Raw genomic sequence first — 22,168 nt, 5'->3', positions numbered from 1 at the left:
GAAAGAAGAGAGAGAGAAGAGAGAGGGGGAGAGAGAAGAGAGGGAGAGAGAGGGAGAAGGGGGGAGAGAGAGAGGAGAGAGGGGGAGAGAGAAGAGAGGGAGAAGGGGGGAGAGAGAGAGAAGAGAGAGGGGGAGAGAGAGAGAAGAGAGAGGGGGAGAGAGAAGAGAGGGAGAGAGAGTTCAGTTTACCGAGGTTTTAGCCAAGTATCTGAGGATGACGCTCTTGCCCGTCTTAGGCCTTTGCTGCATGTATGTCTCTCCAGTAGAGTGGAAGGTCCTTGAGGGCAGGCATTTGTTAGCCTTTGTCTCTCAATTATCCCCCATGTTTAGCATAAAGCTCCGAATTTGACAGATACTTTAAAATGTCTGTTGAACTAAATTTTGTCGAATTAATATTTACATGGACCATTCAGTCCCTGGAAAATCCAAACCATTCAGATTGTACGCTACAATCCAGCAGACTGGATGGTGCCTGAGTAGATGTGGTGCTCAGTCTTTTTGGTCACATCTGACTTTCTGTGGCCCCATTTGGGGTTTTCTTGGCAGAGATACTAGAGCGGTTTGCCATTTCCTTCCCTAGCTCATTTTACAGATGAAGAGACTGAGGCAAACAAGGCTAAATGACCTGCCCAGGGTGACACGGCTAGTAAGTATCTGTGGCCAGATTTGAACTCTAGGGACAGCGCTCTATCCACTGCATCACCTACCTGCCTGGGTACATAGTAAGTACTTGCTTACTGACTTCCCTTATACTAACAGGAAAGAGTTTTTACAAGATTAAAAAAAAAAAAAAACAACTCATTCAGTTAAGCACTAATGACTGTTGTGGGTATGGCTTTCTATCTTCGACTACCCAGTAAGAGACAGCCTTCCTTCGGAAACCAGAAGAGGATGGTAGGTTCAGGACAATAAAGAATCAGGCCCTAAATGGTGAGCTAAGAGACAAGGGAGCTGCCATTCTGACCAAGAGCTGACAGATGCCTGCTGAGAAACGCCAACGAAATCAACTCTGAGCTACCACCGCACATCTATCAGATTGGCTAATATGACATAAAAAGGAAAATGGTAAATGTTGGAGAGGATGTGGGAAAACTGGGACAGTGTTGAAGTCATATACTGATTCAACTGTTGGAACTATACTCAAATGGCTATAAAACTGTGCATATCCTTTGACCCAGCAATACCATAACTAGATCTTTATGCTAAAAACAAAACAAAACAAAACAAAAGGAAAAGGACCTATACGTATAAAACAATTTATAGCAGCTCTTTCTGTGGTGGCAAAGAATTGGAAATTGAGGAGATGCCCCTCAATTGGGAAATGGCTGAACAAGTAGGTGACTGTGATGGAATAATATTGTGCTTTAAGAAATGATGAAGGGGGCAGCCAGGTGGAGCAGTGGATAGAGCACCGGCCCTGGATTCAGGAGGACCTGAGTTCAAATCTGACCTCAGACACTTAACACTTACTAGCTGTGTGACCCTGGGCAAGTCACTTAACCCCACTGCCTACCTCCCCCCCAAAAAATGATGAGCAAGATATTCTCTGAAAAACCTGGAAAGACTTACATGGACTGATGCTAAATGAAATGAGCAGAACCAGGAGAACAATGCACACAGTAACAACAACATTGTTACATGATCAACTGTGAATGGCTAAGCTACTCTCAGTAATACAGTGATCCAAGACAATTCTGAAGGACTCATGAAAAATCCTAAGCAAATCCAGAAAATGAGTCTGAATGCAGATCAAAGCATACTTTTCCTTTACTTTCTTTCTTTGTTTTGGGTTTCTTGTCTTTTTTTTCCCCCCACAACATGACTAACATGGAAATATGTCTGGCCTGACTGCACATGTATCACCTCTATCAAATGGCTTGCCTTCTCAATGAAGGGGAGAAGGAAGGGGGGAGGGAGAGAATCTGGAACTCAAAAATTTTAAAAAATGAATGTTAAAAATTGTTTTTAGGGGCAGCTAGGTGGCACAGTGGATACAACACCAGCCCTGAAGTCAGGAGGACCTGAGTTCAAATCCAGCCTCAGACCAAATACTTGACACTTACTAGCTCCAACTGCCTAAAAAAACAAAAACAAAAAACAAAAATTGTTTTTTACATGTAATCGGGGAAAAAATAAAATAGTAAATAAAAACAAAAAACATGAGAAGTGCCTGCTGAACAGCCCTCATGGGAACCACAGAGAAGGCTAGCAGATACCAGTAAGGGAAAGGACGGGGAGGGGAGTCTGCAAGCAAGGGGCCCAAGCTGGAATCCTGGCTCTACCACTTACGAGACAGATGACTTCAGACAAGTCACTTCACCTCTTGGGGATTCAGTCTCCTTCCCTATAAAAACGAAGGAGTAGAACTGATGACTTCTGCGGTCTCTCTCGAGATTTAAATCTAAATCCTAGGATCTCAGAATCAGCGATAGAGAGTCAAACTGAGCACAGTCTGGCATGCACACTATATTGGCCAGGAGGGATGCAAAGTCCCAAAGCAGGGCATCTTAATCCTTTTTTGTGTCCTGGACCTGCTGGATATTCTGGAGAAGCCCATGAACCCCTTCTCCGAATCATGTTTTTAAATGCATAAAATAAATAGGATTACAAAGGAAAATTTTATTACATTACATAATCAAGCGTACCAGAATACTGAAACAAGTTCACGAACTCTAGGTTAAGAATTCCTGTTCTAAAGGATGAAAATTCCGAGGCCAAAAACAGAAACATTCTATTAAGGAAGAAAAGGGAGAACTGTCTAGAGAGACTGATGCGGATACGCTCACGGCAATGGTGGAAGCGAGGGCGTGCAACTGAGCACAAACTCAGGGGCAAGGCCGAGCCAGGCAACGAATGCCAAGGGCTACATAAGGGGCTCTTTCGGCCACGACACCGGCCAGGGAAGGCTCAGGATACTGCTCAGCACAGACGAACACAGGAGAGATGACGGGAGCAGCACTCAACTCTGATTTCTGCTTCCCTGTTCTCTGTAAGGAGAATGACTACACTGGCAAGGACAGAAGAAAGGGCCCACAGCTACGCAGAAGCTGCCTGGGGCCAGCCAGCCACTCAGCTCCCAAGCAGCAGAGCCTGCCCAAGCCTTCACACTATGAGCTCTCAACTTGCTCCACTGGGGCTGGGATTCTTAACCATTCTGGATAAATACATTTCAATATCACTGAAATTCTGTGTCTTTTATCCGTTCAAAAACATGTTCTGGGAAGGGTCACACACAGGCCTCCCCAGAAGGCCCGAGGGGTCTGGGACACAAAGTAGGGCAAGGCATCTCTGTGCTCCCACTCCAGTGTCTTTATTGTGGCCGGCCTCTAGAAGGCCAGCCTGGGAGCAGCGGGCTGAGGGGCAGGTCTGGCTTCGATGACAGCAAGAATGTAATGGCCAGAGCTGGCCAAACACTGATGTGGCTGCCTCTGCGGGCAGTCCATTCCCCCTCAGCAAAGGTATTGGAGCAGAAGCTCAATGACTCCTTGTAGTAGGGGATGGAGGAGAGGAGATTCCTGTAGACACACACTAGCCTGCCTTTGAGGTGCCATGATCAGAACGTCCCAGGCACTAGAATTCTCTCTGGAGTGCAGTCCTGCTGAAGGGAGCAGGAGGCAGTGGCCTGAGCTCTATGGGATCCTCGATCAGAACGGTCTTTCAGGGACTTATGATTGCGTCAATGGGACTGCAGATCACGACTCCTCAGGAACTGTCGTGACTGAAAATATTCATCCTTCCTTAGCTACCCTTTCGGTAATGATCTGACCTGACTTTATCCTCACTGGTCTTTAGAAAAAAGACAGCAGCCCGCCCTGGCCTCACCCTCCAGGTTCTGGAGCTGAGCCCAGCCTGCCGGAGTTGGGGCCCCACTGGCCTGGCCTCTGGGAGGGCAGGGGATGCCTCAGTGGGCCTGTGATCTCTCCAATGAAGGGTGAGCGCAGGCCCCTTCCATCCACACCTGACTGGCCAGCATCCCTCTTGTCCATCTCCTCCCTTAAACCTTCGCCAGGAAGCTCAGCCCGTTCTTCCCCTCTCCTGATTATCTGGTGCAGTTATTATCCTATTATTATCCTTGCCCACCTTTTCTGGCTACTCGTCTCTTTGGCAGTATCTTTTACGCCACTTTTTACATGTTAATTTGTCTTAGGTAATAGGATGCTATCGACGTACTATCTCTCTCTCCACTGGCCTCCGCCAAAGAACACGGGTGTTAAAAAGATGCACCTTTTGTTTCAGGAGCAGTTTGGGGTCGTGAAAAGCAGTGTGGAGGGCTGCCACGGTTTCTGTCTCTTCCTTTCACTCTCGTTCTAGTGCGCTGTCTTTCTCTCAACGTCTGTCCAAGCCACAGTTATTGGTGGACTGCTCTGTTGGCTGGGCATTCAACTGTCCATTTCTGCACAAAAGGCATCCTGAGAGAAGGCGGAATTCTTGTGACTGATGATGAATCTGTCAAGTTCCAGGTCCTGCCACAGGATTCCTCTTCCATTTGGACTCCTACATGACATGGGCAAACACTCCCGTCTCCTTATTTCATTCCCCACTTGATGCTAACGAGGGGTTTAGCAGCGCTCTCTCGTTTGGTCTTTTAGTAAATCTCTTATGACTTTAATAAGTGCATAGCTGCATCTTTCATGAGGAGACAGATGCTTTTCTATCAATGAACAGAGCACAGTGGGATCTTTTATTCTCTGCACATTTTAAGAATTCTGTGACCTTAAGGTGTGATCTGTTATATGGTATTATTTTACCTAACTTATATCTTCAAAAAATATGCGCTGGATTCATGGGTAAAGAGATGGGAAGTAGTTCTACAGGTTAGTAATTATTGGTATTCATCTCCTAGCACACTAGCTAATTTAATTTTGGTTATTTATATATATATATATGTTTCTTAGATCTATCAATTTAGGGTAGTTGAGGCAAATCCAGATTTTTGGCACTGACCCTATCTACTACCAAACACAGACCTTCAGCCAACAAAAGCAAGTCCATGAAAGTACTAACTGAAAACCAAAAATCAAGGAAGAACTACCTTCCTATTTTCTGGAAAACAGATAACACAGTAAGGTAAACTATGCATCTCTCAGGAGAGAAAGGTGCACCTATGTCACGGCATCCCGTGTCAGGGGCAGTCACAGTGCTGGCTTTTTGGACTAACTAAGAGGGCTCCACAGGGGAAGTTGTTACAGAGACACGAGGCATTTTTACTTTAAAAAAAGAAAAGAAAAATCAATCATTAACTACTCTTTGCAAGTCTCTTTAGTTAAGACTCACAGCATATGCTACTTCCGTAAGCTTGGAAAGACCAAAGATTCTCTGATCTGCACAACCAGCAAAACTGGGCAACAGCCAATGGAACAGACTTGGGAGCAATGCAAACCGAACACAGCAGCATCTCGTGTACCTCTGTCACCCTCAGGGACCCCCCCCCCACATTTAAAACCTGGATCTCACACATGCTGCCTTCTCAGAACGTGGCCTGGCCTCTGCCTGAGGACCTGATGTCATCTCAGCCACCAGCCCACCTTCCTACGCCCGTTTCCTCATCCAGAATAAGGCCCCAGCTCTACCATCCTATCACCCCATGGTCAATCACACAGCAGTGTCCTCAGGGGTCACACTCCTGGCTCCCACACTAAGCACCCCTCCCCACCCTCCAAGGCCTTTGTGCTGCTGCCTTTTTAGTTTTCTGGGATTTGTCTTCTGATGCCAGTCATTACTTCCTTCCACTCTCTGGTTTATCTTGAGCAATGCCATCTCCCCCACGTCTCGCTCCTTTGAGCTACCCTAGGCTGAGTACTGGAAGCGTCGAGTCTGTCCACACTGACTTAAAACAAGAGGACAGAGACTTTTTCATGAGTCTGAAGGGAAGGCTTGTGTGAAATCTCTTTTGGATCCCGACTCTAATCTTTTTCTGCTATTCTCAAGTTTTCAGCTGAATTCTGTATAGAGACTGGTGGATAAGTGACATTCAGATAGTTGAGGTGTTGGGGAAATTACGCTTTCCAAGGAGTTTGGAAGTTTCTAATGAAGAAAATCAAGATCTAGCAACCACTCAAGAAATGGGCATATTGTCCTGAAAGCCACATGTCTCATGCAAAAAATCATGTAGGCCAAAAATGCTTGGCCTTAATAATGTGTGATTATTTATAACTGCCCTGGAAAGGCTAACTTTAAACTCACTAGGAATGCCTCCAGGATAAGATGGGAGGGCCATGTCCCTGCTATTCTTTCATCCCCTCATAGTCTTACTGGAGAATTACAGAGGAAATCAAGGCTGCGCCTCAGCTTGGCCCACGAGGAAATCAGAAATGCAGGGTGTCACAGCAACTGACTTCAGCCTCTCCAGGGCCAAAAGCTCTGCATAACACGATTCACCTAGAATTTCCATGGGGAATACTTAGTATGGATGTTTACCGTAGCTGTAACTTTGTCCCAGTCTGTTACAAAGGCCCGAAATCCTTCACCAAACAGAGTACCAGCTGTCCTGTGGAGGGGAAAAGCAGTAACATGACCAGGAGGAAAACAGGTGTATGGAGAGCGTGTTTGGAGAAAAAGGGGTCAAGAGGATGAGCAAAGCTTGAAGTACTTGCAAGATTCTTCTCAATCCTCAAGGACCATCCTGTCAATCAAAGGAACCACCAAGCAATCCACAGATTCTCAAGGCAAGGCAGAAGACAATGAGTTATTATTACCACACCGAGGTGAAGAGCCTACCACAACCAGCACCTGAAGACTGCAAACACACAACTAAATGATCACAGAACTAAAAACGAACAGTAATGCAAAGTCAGAAATGGCACGCTAATTTCCCAAGGGAATTTACTTTTGGGAAGAGAAGTGAATTTAAGCATTTTAAAATAAAGCCTGGTTTCTTTGCCTTTGTCCTGGGACAGACAGGCCCTCCCTCCTTCTGAGGGCAGCCCAAGGTGGGAGCATGGTGCAGAGCACTGTGGGCCCATCCTCGCTTCACACGTACTTGAGGGATTCCAGAATGGTCTGGCGGTGCTCGGCGGCTTTTAAGCGGATCTGCTCCCTGATGATGTCTGCGTTCTCTCTCTCCGCTCTGGCTCGAGCACGGGTCTCTGCTTCTATCCGCAGCATCTCATTTTTATGCCGCAGCTCCATTTCCCGTTCCACAGTGGCTTTTGAATGGAAAAAAAAAAAGGCAAAACAAGTGACATTTCCTCCCAGATTTATACTTCTGTCATGAATAGAGTTGAGAATGGTATTGAGGTTAAAAAGTCAAATTAAAGGAAAACAGAAATAAGTCCCTTTCAGATCTATAGTTGCGGGCAGGATTTTTAATCAAAGGAGATGGAGGTAATCATAAAAATGGAAGAAAAAGAAAAATTCAATTAATCTATGTTTTCATACCATCAAAATCAATGCAGACAGAAAAAAATAATAAAGCTGTCATTGTTCCTAAAAAATCAGTTATTTAAGATACACACATATACCATAGACAGAGAAATAAGGAGTGTCCCAAAAATCTTAGCGTAGTTGGACTTTCATAACTTCTATAGTATACATGTTATAAACTTACAGAAAGTGACGCTATAAATGTAACTAAAATTTTAAAAATATTAATGTTCCTTATTAAAATTCAACATAACTACCACCTCATGCTATATATAATAACTCCAGTTGATTTTCAGACTTTGTGAAAACTTTCCTTGCCTGCATCTCAGGGTTGTTCAAAGAGTTGTTTGCCATGCCAGCCTTAAGATCGTAGAGAGAACAAAGTTTCCATGTACAAGTGACAGTTCTGATGGGACTCCACAAGAACAGGACTAATGAAGACAGATCAGGGGCCCGAGGGGACCACGCCAGATGACCTCCTCTACTGATCCACCTGTCTGAGAAACTGCCGCACTCACAATACAGGATGACAAGGTGCCCTGTCTTGTTAAAATTAAAATGCAGTAGTAAAAGTTCTCAAAACTAAAATACTAATTATTGTACTAAGGATAACAAATCAAACTTTCAAATGATTTTTTTTTGCAAGTTTGTAGCATATATACTTTTAAAATTATTAAGTTTAAAACTACATCAGATTTTTGGGACCCCTCAGTATCAAACAAAGTCATTCTCCAAAAAATGTCAAAGAACCAACCACCAAAGAAAAAAGTTCTGAATCACTAAGAGGACAAATGCTGGGGGAGCAGTGCAGAGAGGAGCCAAGAGAAATGCAGGGGAACAGTACTCGGAGGTCTCACCTCCCAAAGCTGATCAGAGATGGCAACAGCCAGCCCGAGTGGCCGGGAGATAACAAGCAGGCCAACATGCTGTTGGGGAGGCCCCACACTGGGCCAGCCACTGTGGAGGCCTGCAGCATTCACACCTTCTCACCCTGATCTGGAGATGAGGAACCTACCCAAAGAACTCAACCAGGAAGAAGGGTCCCCCATGTGGGCAGATATTCATGGTGGCACTCTCGGTGGGGGCACAAAATTAGAAGCAAAGTGGATGGCCACTGACCACGAACACACCCACAACGATGGCGAGACGAGAAAGCCACGGCGCTATCTCTTCCTTTCCCAGGCCCCTCGATGATGCTGTCTATTACAACACAAGGTGCAAACACGACTGCCCAGAACTACTCGGTGGAAGGCCATCAAAGCAACAGGAAGGAAGAGAAGCCAAAAAGCGGCAGGCTCTCTCAAGCCCTGCCGCCCAGGCAGCCTCAGTGGTGGGGGCCAGGTCTGCCTTCCAGGGTTGAGACAGGATTCCAGATGCAGAGCTGGAAAGAAGCCTGGAGATCGTGGAGAACAACCCTTCTGCTTTACAGGAGAGGAAACGGAAGCGGAGGGAGGCAAGCTGACTCTCTAGAGCATCCAGCTCCTCAGTGGCAGGGCCACCCCTGAACCTGGGCTGCCAGCCCAGGCAATGGGAGGAGCTGTACTGCATCTCATGGGCTTGCGCCTGAGGCTGAGAACATCTCTGCGATTCCCACACTTCAACTGGTCAGGGGGATATTTTCAAGTGACTTCACTTATGTTATTTTTACAATGTTCTGTTTAATCATGAAATCGACCCTGCGTGAACACTTCACTATATAAGGAACATAAGCCCTATGTAATCGTGAATTCCTCGAGAGGCTCATGTTTAAAAAGCAGCCACTGAATCCATCACCACAGAAGTAACAACGCTGCTGCTCCTCCGGCCCCTTCTGAGCTTTGGGGTCTCCCCGGGTGCATCTTTAAAGCATTTTCTCGACACTCTTCTGCATCCCGATCAGTGCCCACTGAGTCCTCCATCCAGTAAGTCCTCCCTTGTAACACATAAACTAGCAGAGCTGAGCCAAACCAACCCCCACTCCTCTTTCCTGGGAATCCAGGCCCTCTTCAAAGGCTCCCCACTGCGCCCACACTCTGGCTCCCAGGCGTGCGTGTGCCCGGCTTCTGCCCGGGGCCCACTTGGCCGCTCCTGACCCAAGGCAGACCTTACCTCTCCTGATTGCCTCCTGCTTCTGCACGGACTCCTCCTGCTTCCTCAAGTTTTCTTCATTGAGAAGTTGCTGGGGGAAAAACACACACAAGGCAGAGAAAGTGAAGTTTTTAAAGTGACCATTCTGGAGAGGGGTCTCTGGTCACAGACCACTGACCACGTGGATTTTAAATCCTCATCAGGGATGAGGTGAAAAATAAAATGAAAGCCAGGCAGGACCATGCTGCAAATGCTGTGGCAGTAGGGTGGGGGACGCTAGCCTAGCCCCTTGTGCGGCTGGTGTCCCCCAGCTCAGAAGCCGCTGCAGAAAGAAGCTCCCACTTGTAATTCCTAGGGGCTTTTCTGCTTTCCAGGAAGGCAAGTCCACCCTAAGGTCAAACACCTTCTCTGGTTACACTATCAAGGGCCAGCTGGCTCAGAGCTTCCTTCTATCTGCATTTAGCAAGCCATGGGAAACCCACGAGCAAGGATTCACACACCAAATCTACTTCAGTAACAGAGTATTAACTCTGGTGCTGAGAAGCTGCATCCCTGGCTGTTCCCCACTTGGCAAGTGCTGTTGGGAAGGCTGTACTAAGAGTCACTGGGAGCATGGCCTCATGCCTTCATTTGGTGTACCCCACGCCCTCCTCCCCCATGCCCTTCGACAGAATCAGTGAGTCTGGAACAGAATACCAGCTCACAATGAAGTTCACAAACATGAACGCACTCTTGGGAAGGCCTTTTTCCAAAACAGGGTGATTTCAGAACTGATGCTACTTTCCTAAACATTCAACTTCTTGAATTGTTCTCCCTAAAATTAAAATTGAAGAACAATGCACAAGAAAGATAAATTTTCAAAGGTCACCTGCAGAATTGGGAAAGGAAGAGGAGGTGAGATCATGAGCTCCAAGAGGTGACAGCACAGGCCCCTCACCCCCAAAAGGGCACCTTCTCCTCCGCTTGAACTTTCCTGTAATGCCCTAGGATGGCAGGATGCCCCAGTCACCCATCCGTCTTGCCCCCCACCCTCCCACCAAGGCCCAGGCACCTCCAGAGGCGGATGGTGAGGGGCACACAGTCAGGCAGCAAGGGCGCACTCCCACTGGTTAAAGCCCAGCTACTCTGCAGCAAAACTGGAACACTGCTGCTAACTAAACACTTCTAACTCTTTCTTTGGTGATCAACTGTTTATCCTATTTAGGCCCAGGTTGAGCTATCACCTCCCCCCAACGCATCTTGAACCCTGGTCACAGTCAGTTCTCAAAGCCAGCGTCAATACTGACAGGCAAACAACTGATTCTGACAGCCCTGAATTTCCAAGGCCTCCAGGCCAGGGCTGACCCAAACAGCTGGTCTGAGGCAGAGAATCTGGATACCACTCAGCCTCACAGTGAACAGATTCCAGGCAGCAGGAGGGGATCAGGAGCACAGGCCTACTCAAAGCAATCCTCAGGCCCCTAACAGACACCACATACTCCAAAATACTCAGAGCAGCACTTTTTTGATAGCTAAGAATTGGAAAAGAAGTGGGTGCCCATCAACTGGGGAATGGCTCAATAAGTTGTCATATTTGAATGTAAGAGAATACTCATGTGCTCTGTGATGAATACAGGGAAATGTGGAAAGGTCTATGAACTGATGACGACACACACAGTAACTACAATGATGTCTACAGACAGGACAACGAGGCACCGAAAAGCCAAAAGCATATTTAACAAAATCATCAAGATCGAGCAGGACTCATTTGTCCCATGAGAAGACACCCTCACCTACCCTCCTTCCTGGAGGTGGGAGCTCCACAGGCGCTCTGCAAGGCACATGTTCTTGGACGTTTTAACATATTAGCTGTGCTGGGGGGTTTTGTCTCTTAAAAAAAGCTATCTGTCATATGGGATAGCTCTTGGGGAAGGGAAGGGGAGGGATACACTGGACACTATGGTGATGTAAGAACGAGAAAATGTCCATAAAAAAGAAAAAAAAACAAACTCAGTCCAACAACAACAAAAATCGCTGATTCTCTGCTCTAAGGTTCAGAAGTAAAGAAGTAACAGACATCTCCCTGGTGCTGGAGAGGGACGACTGGCGGGGCGGGTGCCGGACAGAAGGTGGCTAAGTCTGCCTTGCTTTTGACGCTGCTCACCTGCTGGCGGAGCTGGTCATCATAGCGCTGCCGGGCCAACTTGTCCTGATACTGAGCTCGCTGTAAAAAAAAAAACAAAAAACAAAAAAAACGCAGGAGATCAGAACGAGGGCCCAAGCTGAGGACTGGAGGCCTCAGGGCACGGCCCCACATTTATCACAAGCGTCGTCACAAGCCCACAGTTCTTAGGGAGAACATTTCTGCAACTGTACAACCACTGTTAGTGTTACCTCTACAAGTAATACTCTGTAACAAGGGGCAAGTCCCTACTTCTGAGGTCAGCACTCGAGTAAAGCTTAAAGACTTTAAATTATAAATGGGCTGGGATCTAGCTCCAGAGAAGGAATTCCCAAAACCACAAAATGAAAGCGCAGGCACCTTGATGCACTGATTTAAATAATGAATTAAAAAGAAATTCACAGAGGACCTACAATTCCATCAATCAATAAGCATTTATTAAATACCTCCTATATGCCAGGCACACCAGTGCTGAAGGTACAAAGACAAAAAAGAAATCTCCCAAGCCTCAAAGACCTTATGTCCTATCACAGGAAAAGTATACATAAAGAATACACAAAACAAATGTAATGGGTTTGGGGGTGGGGGGAGAGAACAGAGAGCTACAGGCTGGAGCAATCAAAAAGGTCTCAGTGACTCTGAGAAGAGGGGAGCACTGGCATTCCTGGCCTGGGGGAGTCTGTGCAAAGAAAAACCGGGAGACAGGAGATGGGTCACCCTGACGAGGAAAGGCTGGGCCAATCTGATATGGACAGCAGGAGCAGTAATGAGCAACGAGGCTGGAAAGGCCAAAGGAAGGAGTTTATCTCATGTCCCAGAGATAAATGGAGTTGGAGCAGGGCTGGTGATGTGGTCAGACCTGGGATCAGGGGAGAGATCAGAGGCATGGAGACCCCAGAGGGACAGAGCACTGACTGCTGGAGCCCGTCCTATCTGCTGACATCCAGGAAAGAGAGGACTGGAGAATTATCTGCACTGGATCACTAGACCACAGACACAGATGAAGGGACCCAAGAGACAAACAGGAAGAAAACAATCACCAGGGTCAGACACAGCAGAGAAGTCAAGAAGGGGCACTGGGAAAATATCATCAGATTTGGCAGCAAAGTCCTTGAGTGGAGGAAGCAGCACAGTGCAGTGGTTACGGGAAGACCTCCAGCCAAGTACCAGTTCTGACACTGTCTGGGAAAGGCGGGCCAAGTCCCTCTACCTCGCGGCCCCTTCCCCATTGCCTCCATCTCCCGGCCCCTCCCCCATTGCCTCCATCTCCCAGCCCCGCATCTACACTGGTGAGGAAGTAGCCTTATATCCTTAACCAATGAAATCATAACTCCAGGTCAAAAACAAACAAGAGATAATTGGTAATTTTGAAAAGAGCAGTCTGCAGAGAGACAAGGTGGGAAGCCAAACTACAAAGGACAGAAGAGAGGAGAGGAAGTTGAGGCAGGGAGCACAGACAGCTTTTCTTTAAGGAGACTGGCTGTGAAAAGGAAGACATCCAAAGGCCAAGGGCTTTCGAGGACGGGAGGGTCTGGGGAGGACTGGGGGTTAGCCTGGTAGAGATGACCAGAGGAGAAGGGACCAAGGACATGTGAAGCGGCCAGGCTCTGCTAGGAGGAAGGCCACCTCTTCATCAGACTGAAGAAGAGGAAGGGACAAGGGCTTTGGCAAAGGGACCATCAGGTACAGAGAAGGGGAGGAGATAAGAGTGTCAGGCGAACCAAACAGGTTCTATGTTCTCAGTAAAGGGCAGGCCAAGAGCTCCATGAAGAGTGTGGGGGAAGGCGCTGTGGGAGCCTGGAAGAAACAGCCACCACGGGAGGGGGCAGAGTCGCTATCACAGATGCTGCACGACAGACACAGCAGAGCCTGTGGTATGGTGTTCCTGGTTCCGCTTGTGAAGGAGAAGGAAGAGGAAGAGGTAGATGGTGCCAAGACTGCATGTCAGGCATGGAATTCGAAACTGAGCCAGCCAACTCTGTGGTGGGGATTGGGAAGGGAAGGAATCTAGTTAGGACAGGGAGAACTGTCTAGCAGGGTCAGAGGATGGAAGGGGCTGATGAAGTCAGGACGGGTGAGTCCCACAGGGAGACAGAATGACAGAGGAGCTTTGTGCTCTGGTAAAATAATTTCAGCATTTTTGATTATGGAAGTGGAGCCCTCCAGAAATACCAGGGACAGTGATCCTTAACATGAATCAATCAAACCTCCCGCATTTCAAGTTTTAGGTGTAGAGACCTGCAATGAGCATTATCTTTTTAAGAGCCTTCACACCCATACAACTTCCTCTGCCAGCACCCAACCCTGCTGGCTCCTCCCCAACAAGGGGGTGCCGGCCGCCAAGGCTCCTTACTGCCTGATGCTGCCTCGTTTCTTCATTTAGCGTCTTCCTTCTCTCCTCCGCTTGTACCCGAATCTGCTCGTTCTTCAGCTGCTCCACGGCAGCTTCGTACTCCTTTGAGAAGAAGGATAACATAGTCAGGAAGTGGACACGTCAGCAGCCAGTGCTGCGGGGAAAACCGAGCTCCGAGTTCTTTCTAGGAGTCATCCCTTTGGGTCCAGCTCCCGCTGGCACAGCTGCCCATGCCCAAAAAGAGCCCTGAGGACCCAAGTGAATGCACAGGCCCCCAAGAGAGCATTCTGCTGCTCCTGAGTAAGCCTACCGATGTCCAGACACAGACACACGCACCCCAGTAAAGACAGACATAAAAAGACACAGGAGGAGAAACAGATATTCCGAGAAGCCCTGAAACACACTACAAAAAAGGACACTTGTTTTGGAGTGCTGCTATACCGTTTGGGGAACTGAACATTGTCAGATGAACATCCGAGGCTGTACTGGGCTAGGGGCTGCCTGGCCTTGGACACAGAGCCTTAGCCTCATTACTGTGTGCATCTACACCTGGCCAAGTCAAGTCAAGGAATCAAGACACCAAAATTGGCCAACTGCGGTCCATTTAAACCTTTTTCTTTTCTCCTTTAACCATGGGCTAAAATGCAACAGTAAACTTGGGAATCAGAATGTCTGATGAAACGTTCAACAAGAGTCAGACAACTTACTTTAACCTTCGACTGCTGCTCCAGCTGCAAAGTCTGTTCCTGCATCTGTGCAAGACTGAGCGCTTCTTTGGCGTGGCCTACGGGGCAATGGAGAGCAGTGCTTAAAGAGAATTTGTGTCATTGAAGAATCTCAGCCCACTGTAAGAGTCCCCCATGTCTGGCACGCCCTACCGCTGACATACCACACGTATGCCCCGTCTCTCTCCAGACCTTTGTTCATACTGTTTCTTCCTCCTACAGTCAGTCCTCGGCCCTTCTTTCTGCCCATCCTCGTCTTATTCAACTTCCACCTCCATCCAAGCCTTCTCCCCAGAGGACAGGTAATTCCTGCGTGAACTCATTTTCCATCTCCCAGAACACATGAGCAGTTAATAAATGACTACTGAACTGTGGTTCCCTTCAGGAATATAAGGATCCAGCACTTAGATTCTAAGTTTATAATGTCTAACCACATAAAAAATGTCTGACGGCTAACCAATAAGCATTTACTAAGCACCTACTACGTGCTAGTCACTGGGGACAGCAAGACAAAAATGGAACGGCCTTGACGGAGCTGGCATTATAATGAGAGTTTACACACTGAAAACAAAAGACATTCCAGGCAGTTTTGGAAGGGAGGGCAGGAGCAGATGGGGTGCTCAGGAACGGCTTCATGTAGAGGTAGGAGGTAAGCTTGACCTGAGTCCTGAAGGCTACAAGGCACTTGTAGGAGAAGGAGTTAATGGAAGGCACTGGGGATGGCCAATGTAAAGGCTGGAGGGGGCCTGTAGTTTGGCTGAGCTGCAGAATAATGCACGGAGCCCTGGCCTAGGGGCTGGGGACACAACACCAAAAAACAGGCCTGCCCTCAAGGAAGCAAAGGAGAACCAAGCAGAATTTTCTTCAGTGAATTAAAAACTTAAAATAAGACACTAAGTTAAGAACTCTCAAGACTGAGTTCTTATCCTCTGCATGAGGCAGGATTATTTCACCAGAAATTCTGGTCAACCAGTCACCCAAATATAAAGAGATCTTATAACAAGTAGCTGCAGAAAAGAGCTTCAGAGTAATAATAACTGACATTTATATATAGCTTTGAAGTTCGCCAAATACTTTACAAACGTTATCTCCTAACAAACCCCTAGAAACAGCACTCTGGATAAAAACATGCCCTAGCAAGAGAGGGAGCTGGAGCCAAGGCTGCTTAGGACAACAAATCCTGCCTGAGGGAGTCGCTGAAGCTAAAGGCAGAAAGGCTCCAGAGATGGGCCTTCCCAAGTAAAGGAAGCCTTCTCTGAGGAGGAGCGCATCACATATGAATGGCCATCAGTCACAGATGGAAGGTCTAGTCATTATCCAAGATGATGCTTCACAGCCATCTCTGCTGGCCCAGCCACAGAGGTAACAGGAAGGCACACTGGCCTCCATGGGACTGTAGAAGAATAAAACTTTCTCCAAAGCACAAATCATTGAAGAGATTGGGTAACACTGCCCTTGACAGCAGCATCCCTATCTGCTCAAGTCTAATCAAAACTAACCAAAGCGAAAGAATAAAATTCAAAATCTAGAAGAAAAAAGTGGGAGGAGGTATACAAAAGAGAGATGGAATGTAGCTCTACCCTGGTTTGAAAACCAGCTAATCATGGCTGGCTCAGCTGGTTAGTGCAGGAGTCGTGGGTTCACTCTGTATGATCACTGATTCGTAGAGTCCCAGGGAGATCTGGGGGAATGCTACAAAGAAACAGGGCCAACATTGGGGGGGGGGAAAATCAATGGCCAATGTTGCTGTTTCAGTCGTGTTCAACTCTCCGTGACCTCATTTGGGGTTTTCTTGGCAAAGATACTGGAGCGGTTTGCCATTTCCTTCTCCAGCTCATTCTACAGATGAGGAAACTGAGGCCAACAGGGAAGTGACTTGCCCAGGGTCACACAGTAAGTATTAAAGGCTGTATTTGAAGTTAGAAAGATGAGTCTTCCTGACTCCAGGCCCAGAGCTCTATCCACTGTGCCACCTAGCTGCCCAACAGTCTTCTTCACATAAGGACAGTGCAATATTATAATGTAAATTCTATCCCCATCAAATATGACAAATGACAAAAGAGAAAACCAGACAGAGGGCTGGCTCCAAAAGCAGAGAGCAGGTAGTGCTCATTCAGAGCTGAAGTATATGCAAAGCTCCTAGACATGTCTGTGCACTGGGTGTTGAACGATGGGATCAATGTGGCGGACTAAGTAAAGGGAATGACAGGAGCCAAAGTGCTGGATGAGAAAGGGTAAGACTTGGCTTCAGCTCCTGCTGAAGGCCCCAGAGTACTGCAGGGATGTACTTGGGAAATGTCTGACAATATTAATGAAAATATAATGTAACAGAAATGATGTTAATTGGTGGTTTTCTGAGTCAATATGCTCCCCACAGGGTTCAGTTCTTTAAGTTTGTGGCTCCTGGCTTAAGGAAGTCATAGGAGAGTTGTAGGAAGCAAAGCTGGCTACAGAGTGAAGGGCCTTGAATGCCAGCTGTGATCGGAGTGGGGGGACAAATGAAAATTTCTGGGGTAGTAACATAACCTAATCCCCCCGCAACTGCCAGTGCTCTCCCTCTAAGTACCCCCCGCCCCCACACACAGGCTGTCCCATAGAATGAAAACTCCTTGAGAAGCAGGATGCTTTCATCTTTTTGTCTTTGCAGCCCTAGTACCTCACACAGTGACTGGCTTACAGTAAGTGCTTAATCAATGCCTGATGACTAAGAACCTAACCAATCAGTGAGACTGATCTGGTAGTGGAACGTGGAACAAAGAGCAAAGAATGCAGGGAGACTGGCAAGGGAACAAGGGAACAGAAGAATCGATGGGGCTTTTCAAACACCCAGTGGAAGAGGAGACAAAAATGACATTCAGCCTAGCCTGAACACCCCAAAAGAATTTGGGTCCTATTTGTTTTGAGGGGGGAATGATGAGGATGGGATCTAGACCCCAGAAAGGAAAAACCCTGTACTTTCCCACATGGCCAAATCTCTGGCGGTCCTCCCAACAACTCGTCTTTCATTGTGGCTACACCCAACCTACCCAATCTACCCCCCTATGCCCCCTAGCCATTTTCCACACTTCATCCCAGTGAGGCTCCATTCTCCCTAGGCCACAGATTCTAGGAGCACTGCTCACCCCAGCTTACTGGCCACTCCCATCCAGATCCTCCTTTGACCCCTCCTCCAGTCACCCCAAACTACGTGGCCACTCCTAGATCCCTCCCACAGTCTTTTTGTATATAAGGTCCATCTTGTCTCCATTAAGGTGCTTAGATTCTTAAAAATCTAGCCACTGCTCAGGTTCTTATAATCTAGCCAACAGCTCACTAACATTCAGACTCCTTAAGAGTATGCCTAATATGACTGATGTTCTAATAAACCCTGTCTTTGGCTGAAAAAAAAAATCTCACTTGAAAGAATGATGGTGGCAGCATTGTCAGAAAGAGAGAGGCCAAGAGGAAATGGGGCAGATGGTGAATTAATAGTCTAAAGAGTTAGGTGAACTGGAGGTGATGGTGAGGACAGCACCAGCAGGATAAGAACAGTAGAATCTTAAGAGGAAGGTTTAAATCCCAATGCTATTTATTGTGGCTGCCCTTGGCCAAGGTCATAGGTCTCTGTGCCTCAGTTCCCTCATTTGTAAAATGAAAGGTAAGACCAGGTGACCTTTAAGGTCCCTTCCCAGATCCAAATCTGTGACGCTATGATCCTACTGGTGAAGACATCCAGCAGGCAGCTGGAAATACTAGTCTAGAATTTAGGAGAGACATGAAGGAGAAGGGAATAAGTATTTATTAAGCTCCTACTATGTGCCAGGCACATCGTAAGCGTTAAGTGCTGTACAGATAATATCTTAGCTACTCCTCACAACAGCCTGGTGAGGCAGGTGCTAGAATGATTCCCATTTTACAGCTGAGAAAACAGGCGGGCAGAGGTTAAGAGCAAGACTACAGACATATGAGACTGAAGAGTCATCTTCACAAAAGCGACAGATGAAGAGAGGGAATGGATAAAGTCACCAAAGAGTCACAGAATTTGAAAGCTGGAAGGGACCTCCGAAGGGGTCCTCTACTCTAACTCATACACAAAAGGAATCGCCATCATGACATATCCTACAAGGAACAAAAGCAACAGAGAAGAGGGGAGAGGAGAGAACTCTACAGAACACGTACAGTTTAAGGGTCGGGAAGAAGAACCAGTGAAAGAGACAGCAGTAGAGAGGTCAGTGATTCAATAACATCACCACCAAGCTATCTGATTACCCATAGTCTAGGTTGCTCAAGGAGTGGAAATGAGTTTGGCTGATGGGAATTCCATGGTGTGGACTGGTGAGAAAAGATACCTGGTGATCTTAACATCAACCACCTAAGTGTTTATTGAGTATAAGGCCCCACACTGGCTACTGTAAAGAAGGAAAGACCAGGTCCCTATCCTAATGGAATGCAAAGTCTAGCAAATACTACATACACATACATAGACAATTACAGGGACATTGTAAGTAACAAATTATTCTGTTGCCAAGGCATCCTATTCCCAGGATTACCTGGATCACTAGGTGAAGAAAGTAACTTAGGAAACTGTACTAACTTACATTGACAACCTACAGCCAAAACAGCTATTCCTCTGCTTGAGTCATTATTAAAATATTTCACTTTCATCACCAAGGCCAGGAGGGTTAGAGTTCAGAGAGAAATATGATGTAGTGGGGAAGAGCCAGAAGACCAAGGTTTCAGTCCTGGCTCTGACAGTAGCTGTATGACCTTGAGCACAGTTTTCCCATGTGTAAAATGAGGGGAAGGTTCCTTCCTACTTTTAATGTTATTCTGCAGTTCTGCTTAGTAAAGGTAGGTGGAGATAGACTCCACCTCCAACAAGTGGCCTTTGTCCACCAACTCTGTCCAGTGACCATTCTTTCCAAAGATCTCCAGAACTTAGGTCAACAGGATCCTTGAGCAAAGCAGGTTATTAAAAATGCTCGATGGTTAGGTTAATGGCATAAGCATCCTTAAACACCTAGTCCACTGCCTTCCTTTCGAATCCCTAACGAGACGAAATGCTAGATATCTGCAGCGGGTATCCTCCAACACCCTGCCCAGCATCCTCTTCTCTTCTCCCTCTATACAGACAGTTCTTGCTTCATGTAAATTTGCATCATGCAAATTTGTGTTTATGTAAAGAATTCTGAAAGAAATCTGCATTCCAAAAAATACCAATGTTAACTTTACAACACAGTAGTACTTTGCACTGTCTCTGCTCCTGCCCCTAGGCTCTGCACTTTTCGGCATCCCACTACCCCACTAAGAAAACCTAAAAACCAAACCACCCTCCAAGTAAAAGCAGAAGAATGGACATGCATAGAGACCACCACCACCAATGGACTGGGGGCGTGGCTTGAAACCTCAGGTGTAAAGAGGAGACTTTAGCCTTGCTCTACCCACTTGCTCAGCCCCCACTTCTGTCAGCACTTAGGTACCGTGTGTCTGTTGTCCATCCTCCGCTGTCTGTCTCCCTGTCCAGCCCCCATGTGTCTATCCCTCCTTCCCCCTGTTCTTCCTCTCAGTTCTGACGAAGCCCCCACGGAGCCCTTTTTGTCTGCCTCCCTCCCTTCCCCATATCAGCAGGCAAAATGGCAACATGTAGAAACTGAGGCCTGAAGAACGGTCTAGTCAGTACTATTTTGCTTAATCTCATCAGCTCCTATGGATTCATTTTCACTTATATGCGGTTGATCCATCTGTCCTGCCTTGACTTCTAGTCTCACGCCTTAATTGCGCTCATAGGCCAGCTCTACACAGATGTCCCAGAGACTTCCTAAACATTTCCATAACTGAACTTGCTATTTCTTTCCAAGCCCCTGCCCTCATCCTAATTCTCTTATTACTGTCAAGAGCAAGAGCATCTCTCCAGTCACCTAGTCTCAAAATCTAGATGTCAACCTTGACTTTACACTCATCCCCTTCCTCCCATATCCAATCTGTTGCCAAGTCCTGTCAATTCTGCCTTCCTAATATCGCCCCCTTCTCTCCTCTGACACTGCTCCCACCCTGGCACAGACCCTCATCACCTTGCTCCTGGACTGCTGCAATAGCTGCAGATGGGTCTGCCTGCCTGAGTCTGTCTCTTTCCATTCCAGTCCATCCTCTACTCACCTGTGAAACTGACCTCCCAAACGCTCAGGTCTGATCCTATCTCCACCCCCAACCCTCCTCCCCCATGGAATCAACTCCTGCGGTTTCCTACTACCTCTGGATCAATTACAACATCCTGTTTGGCATTTAAAGTCCTTAACCTTGCCCCTTCCCACCTCTCCTCATGCCTTACACAGTCCCCTTCTCTACCATGTACTTTCTGGTCCAGTGACACTGATCTCCCTGTTGTTTCTCACATAAAACATCTCATCCCTCACAATTGGGCATTTTCTCTGGCTGTCCCCCATACCTGGAACTCTTCCTCTTGGCTTCCTTCAACCAAAGCCCCACTCTGTACGGGAAGCCTTTCCCAAACCCCCTTAACTCTAGTGCTTTTCCACTATGGATTACCTCCACTTTATCCTGACCAAGGCTTTTTTTTTTTTTGTGCATAGTCGTTTGCAATTGTGAACCCCTGAACTCTGGAAGCATTTTTTTTTTTTGGCCCTTCTTTGTATCCCCAACAGCTTAGCGCTGTGCTTTGCACACAGAAGGCGCTCAATGGATGCTTACTGAGGGAAACTTAATCCTATTGTGTCCTGGGAGTTGGCTTCAAGTGGGTATCGCCTCCCCTCTCCTCTCCGTCTCACCCTCCACCTTCAGGCACTGCCCATCGGATCTCAGGGACCATGGCAGAAATGAGGCACCTGAAGCCCGGGAGGGGGGTCCAAGGTCACGGGGGGGGGGAAGAGATCAAACGGCAGCGCTGGACTGTCCCCTGCGCCCCGCCTCCAGCTTCAGATCTACAGCTTTCTACCCGCTCCCAATAAAATGCCCTCCAAGAGGGTCCCACTGGCCCCACGTGGTAGCGTGGCAGGGGCCCACCGGCGGGGACAGGTCGGGCTTCCAGTTCCACCCAGGGAGGACTCAGACGGGGGAAGGCCCCAGCTGACCCCCCCAGCCTCAGTTTCCCCAGGAAGCACGACAAGGGAAGGGGGAGGGGTTCGCGTTTCCAGGACCGCGAGGCCGCGAATGGGAGAAGTGACCCCGGGTTGACCCACTCACGCGAGTGCTCGAGCTCGCGCGCCGCCTTGGCCGCACGCTCCAGGCCCGTGGGGTCGAAGTTGCTCCATTTGTCCTTGGGCGTGGGTCGGTCCCCGCCGCCTCCCGTCCGGTCCCCGCTGCCGTCCCCTCCAGTCGCGGGCGGCAGGGGTAGCACGGGCCCCGGGCTCTCGCCCTTCGGACCCTTGTTGACACCAAAGAGCCACGACATGGTGGGGCGCCCCCCGAGCCCCCCACGCGAGCCCGCCGAGATGAGAAGCCGCCACACGCGGAGCGAGCCGTCACGCGGCGCCCAGGGCGCAAGCGCAGGAAAAGGGCTCCGCC

General features: G+C 47.8%; 1 protein-coding gene across 1 annotated transcript in view; it reads right to left on the bottom strand.

Annotated features, from left to right (window-relative positions):
- Positions 1–22,064, bottom strand: part of ATAD3A (ATPase family AAA domain containing 3A) — a 65,910-nt gene extending 43,846 nt beyond the window's left edge. The window contains exons 1-7 of the mRNA XM_027855389.1: positions 21,848–22,064; positions 14,651–14,727; positions 13,944–14,045; positions 11,573–11,632; positions 9,451–9,520; positions 6,980–7,145; positions 6,418–6,487 (exon numbers count right to left, since the gene is read on the bottom strand). Coding sequence (XP_027711190.1) covers positions 6,418–6,487; positions 6,980–7,145; positions 9,451–9,520; positions 11,573–11,632; positions 13,944–14,045; positions 14,651–14,727; positions 21,848–22,055 — 753 coding nt within the window. The 5' untranslated portion in view covers positions 22,056–22,064. The remainder of the gene's footprint in view (positions 1–6,417; positions 6,488–6,979; positions 7,146–9,450; positions 9,521–11,572; positions 11,633–13,943; positions 14,046–14,650; positions 14,728–21,847) is intronic.
- Positions 22,065–22,168: the final 104 nt, after the last annotated feature.

Source organism: Vombatus ursinus, unplaced genomic scaffold (assembly GCF_900497805.2).
Source record: "Vombatus ursinus unplaced genomic scaffold, bare-nosed wombat genome assembly UNPS02010822.1, whole genome shotgun sequence".
In the NCBI taxonomy this organism is placed as follows: domain Eukaryota; kingdom Metazoa; phylum Chordata; class Mammalia; order Diprotodontia; family Vombatidae; genus Vombatus; species Vombatus ursinus.
The sequence above is the reverse complement of the archived record's forward strand: the minus strand, read 5'-3'. Positions and strand labels throughout refer to the sequence as shown.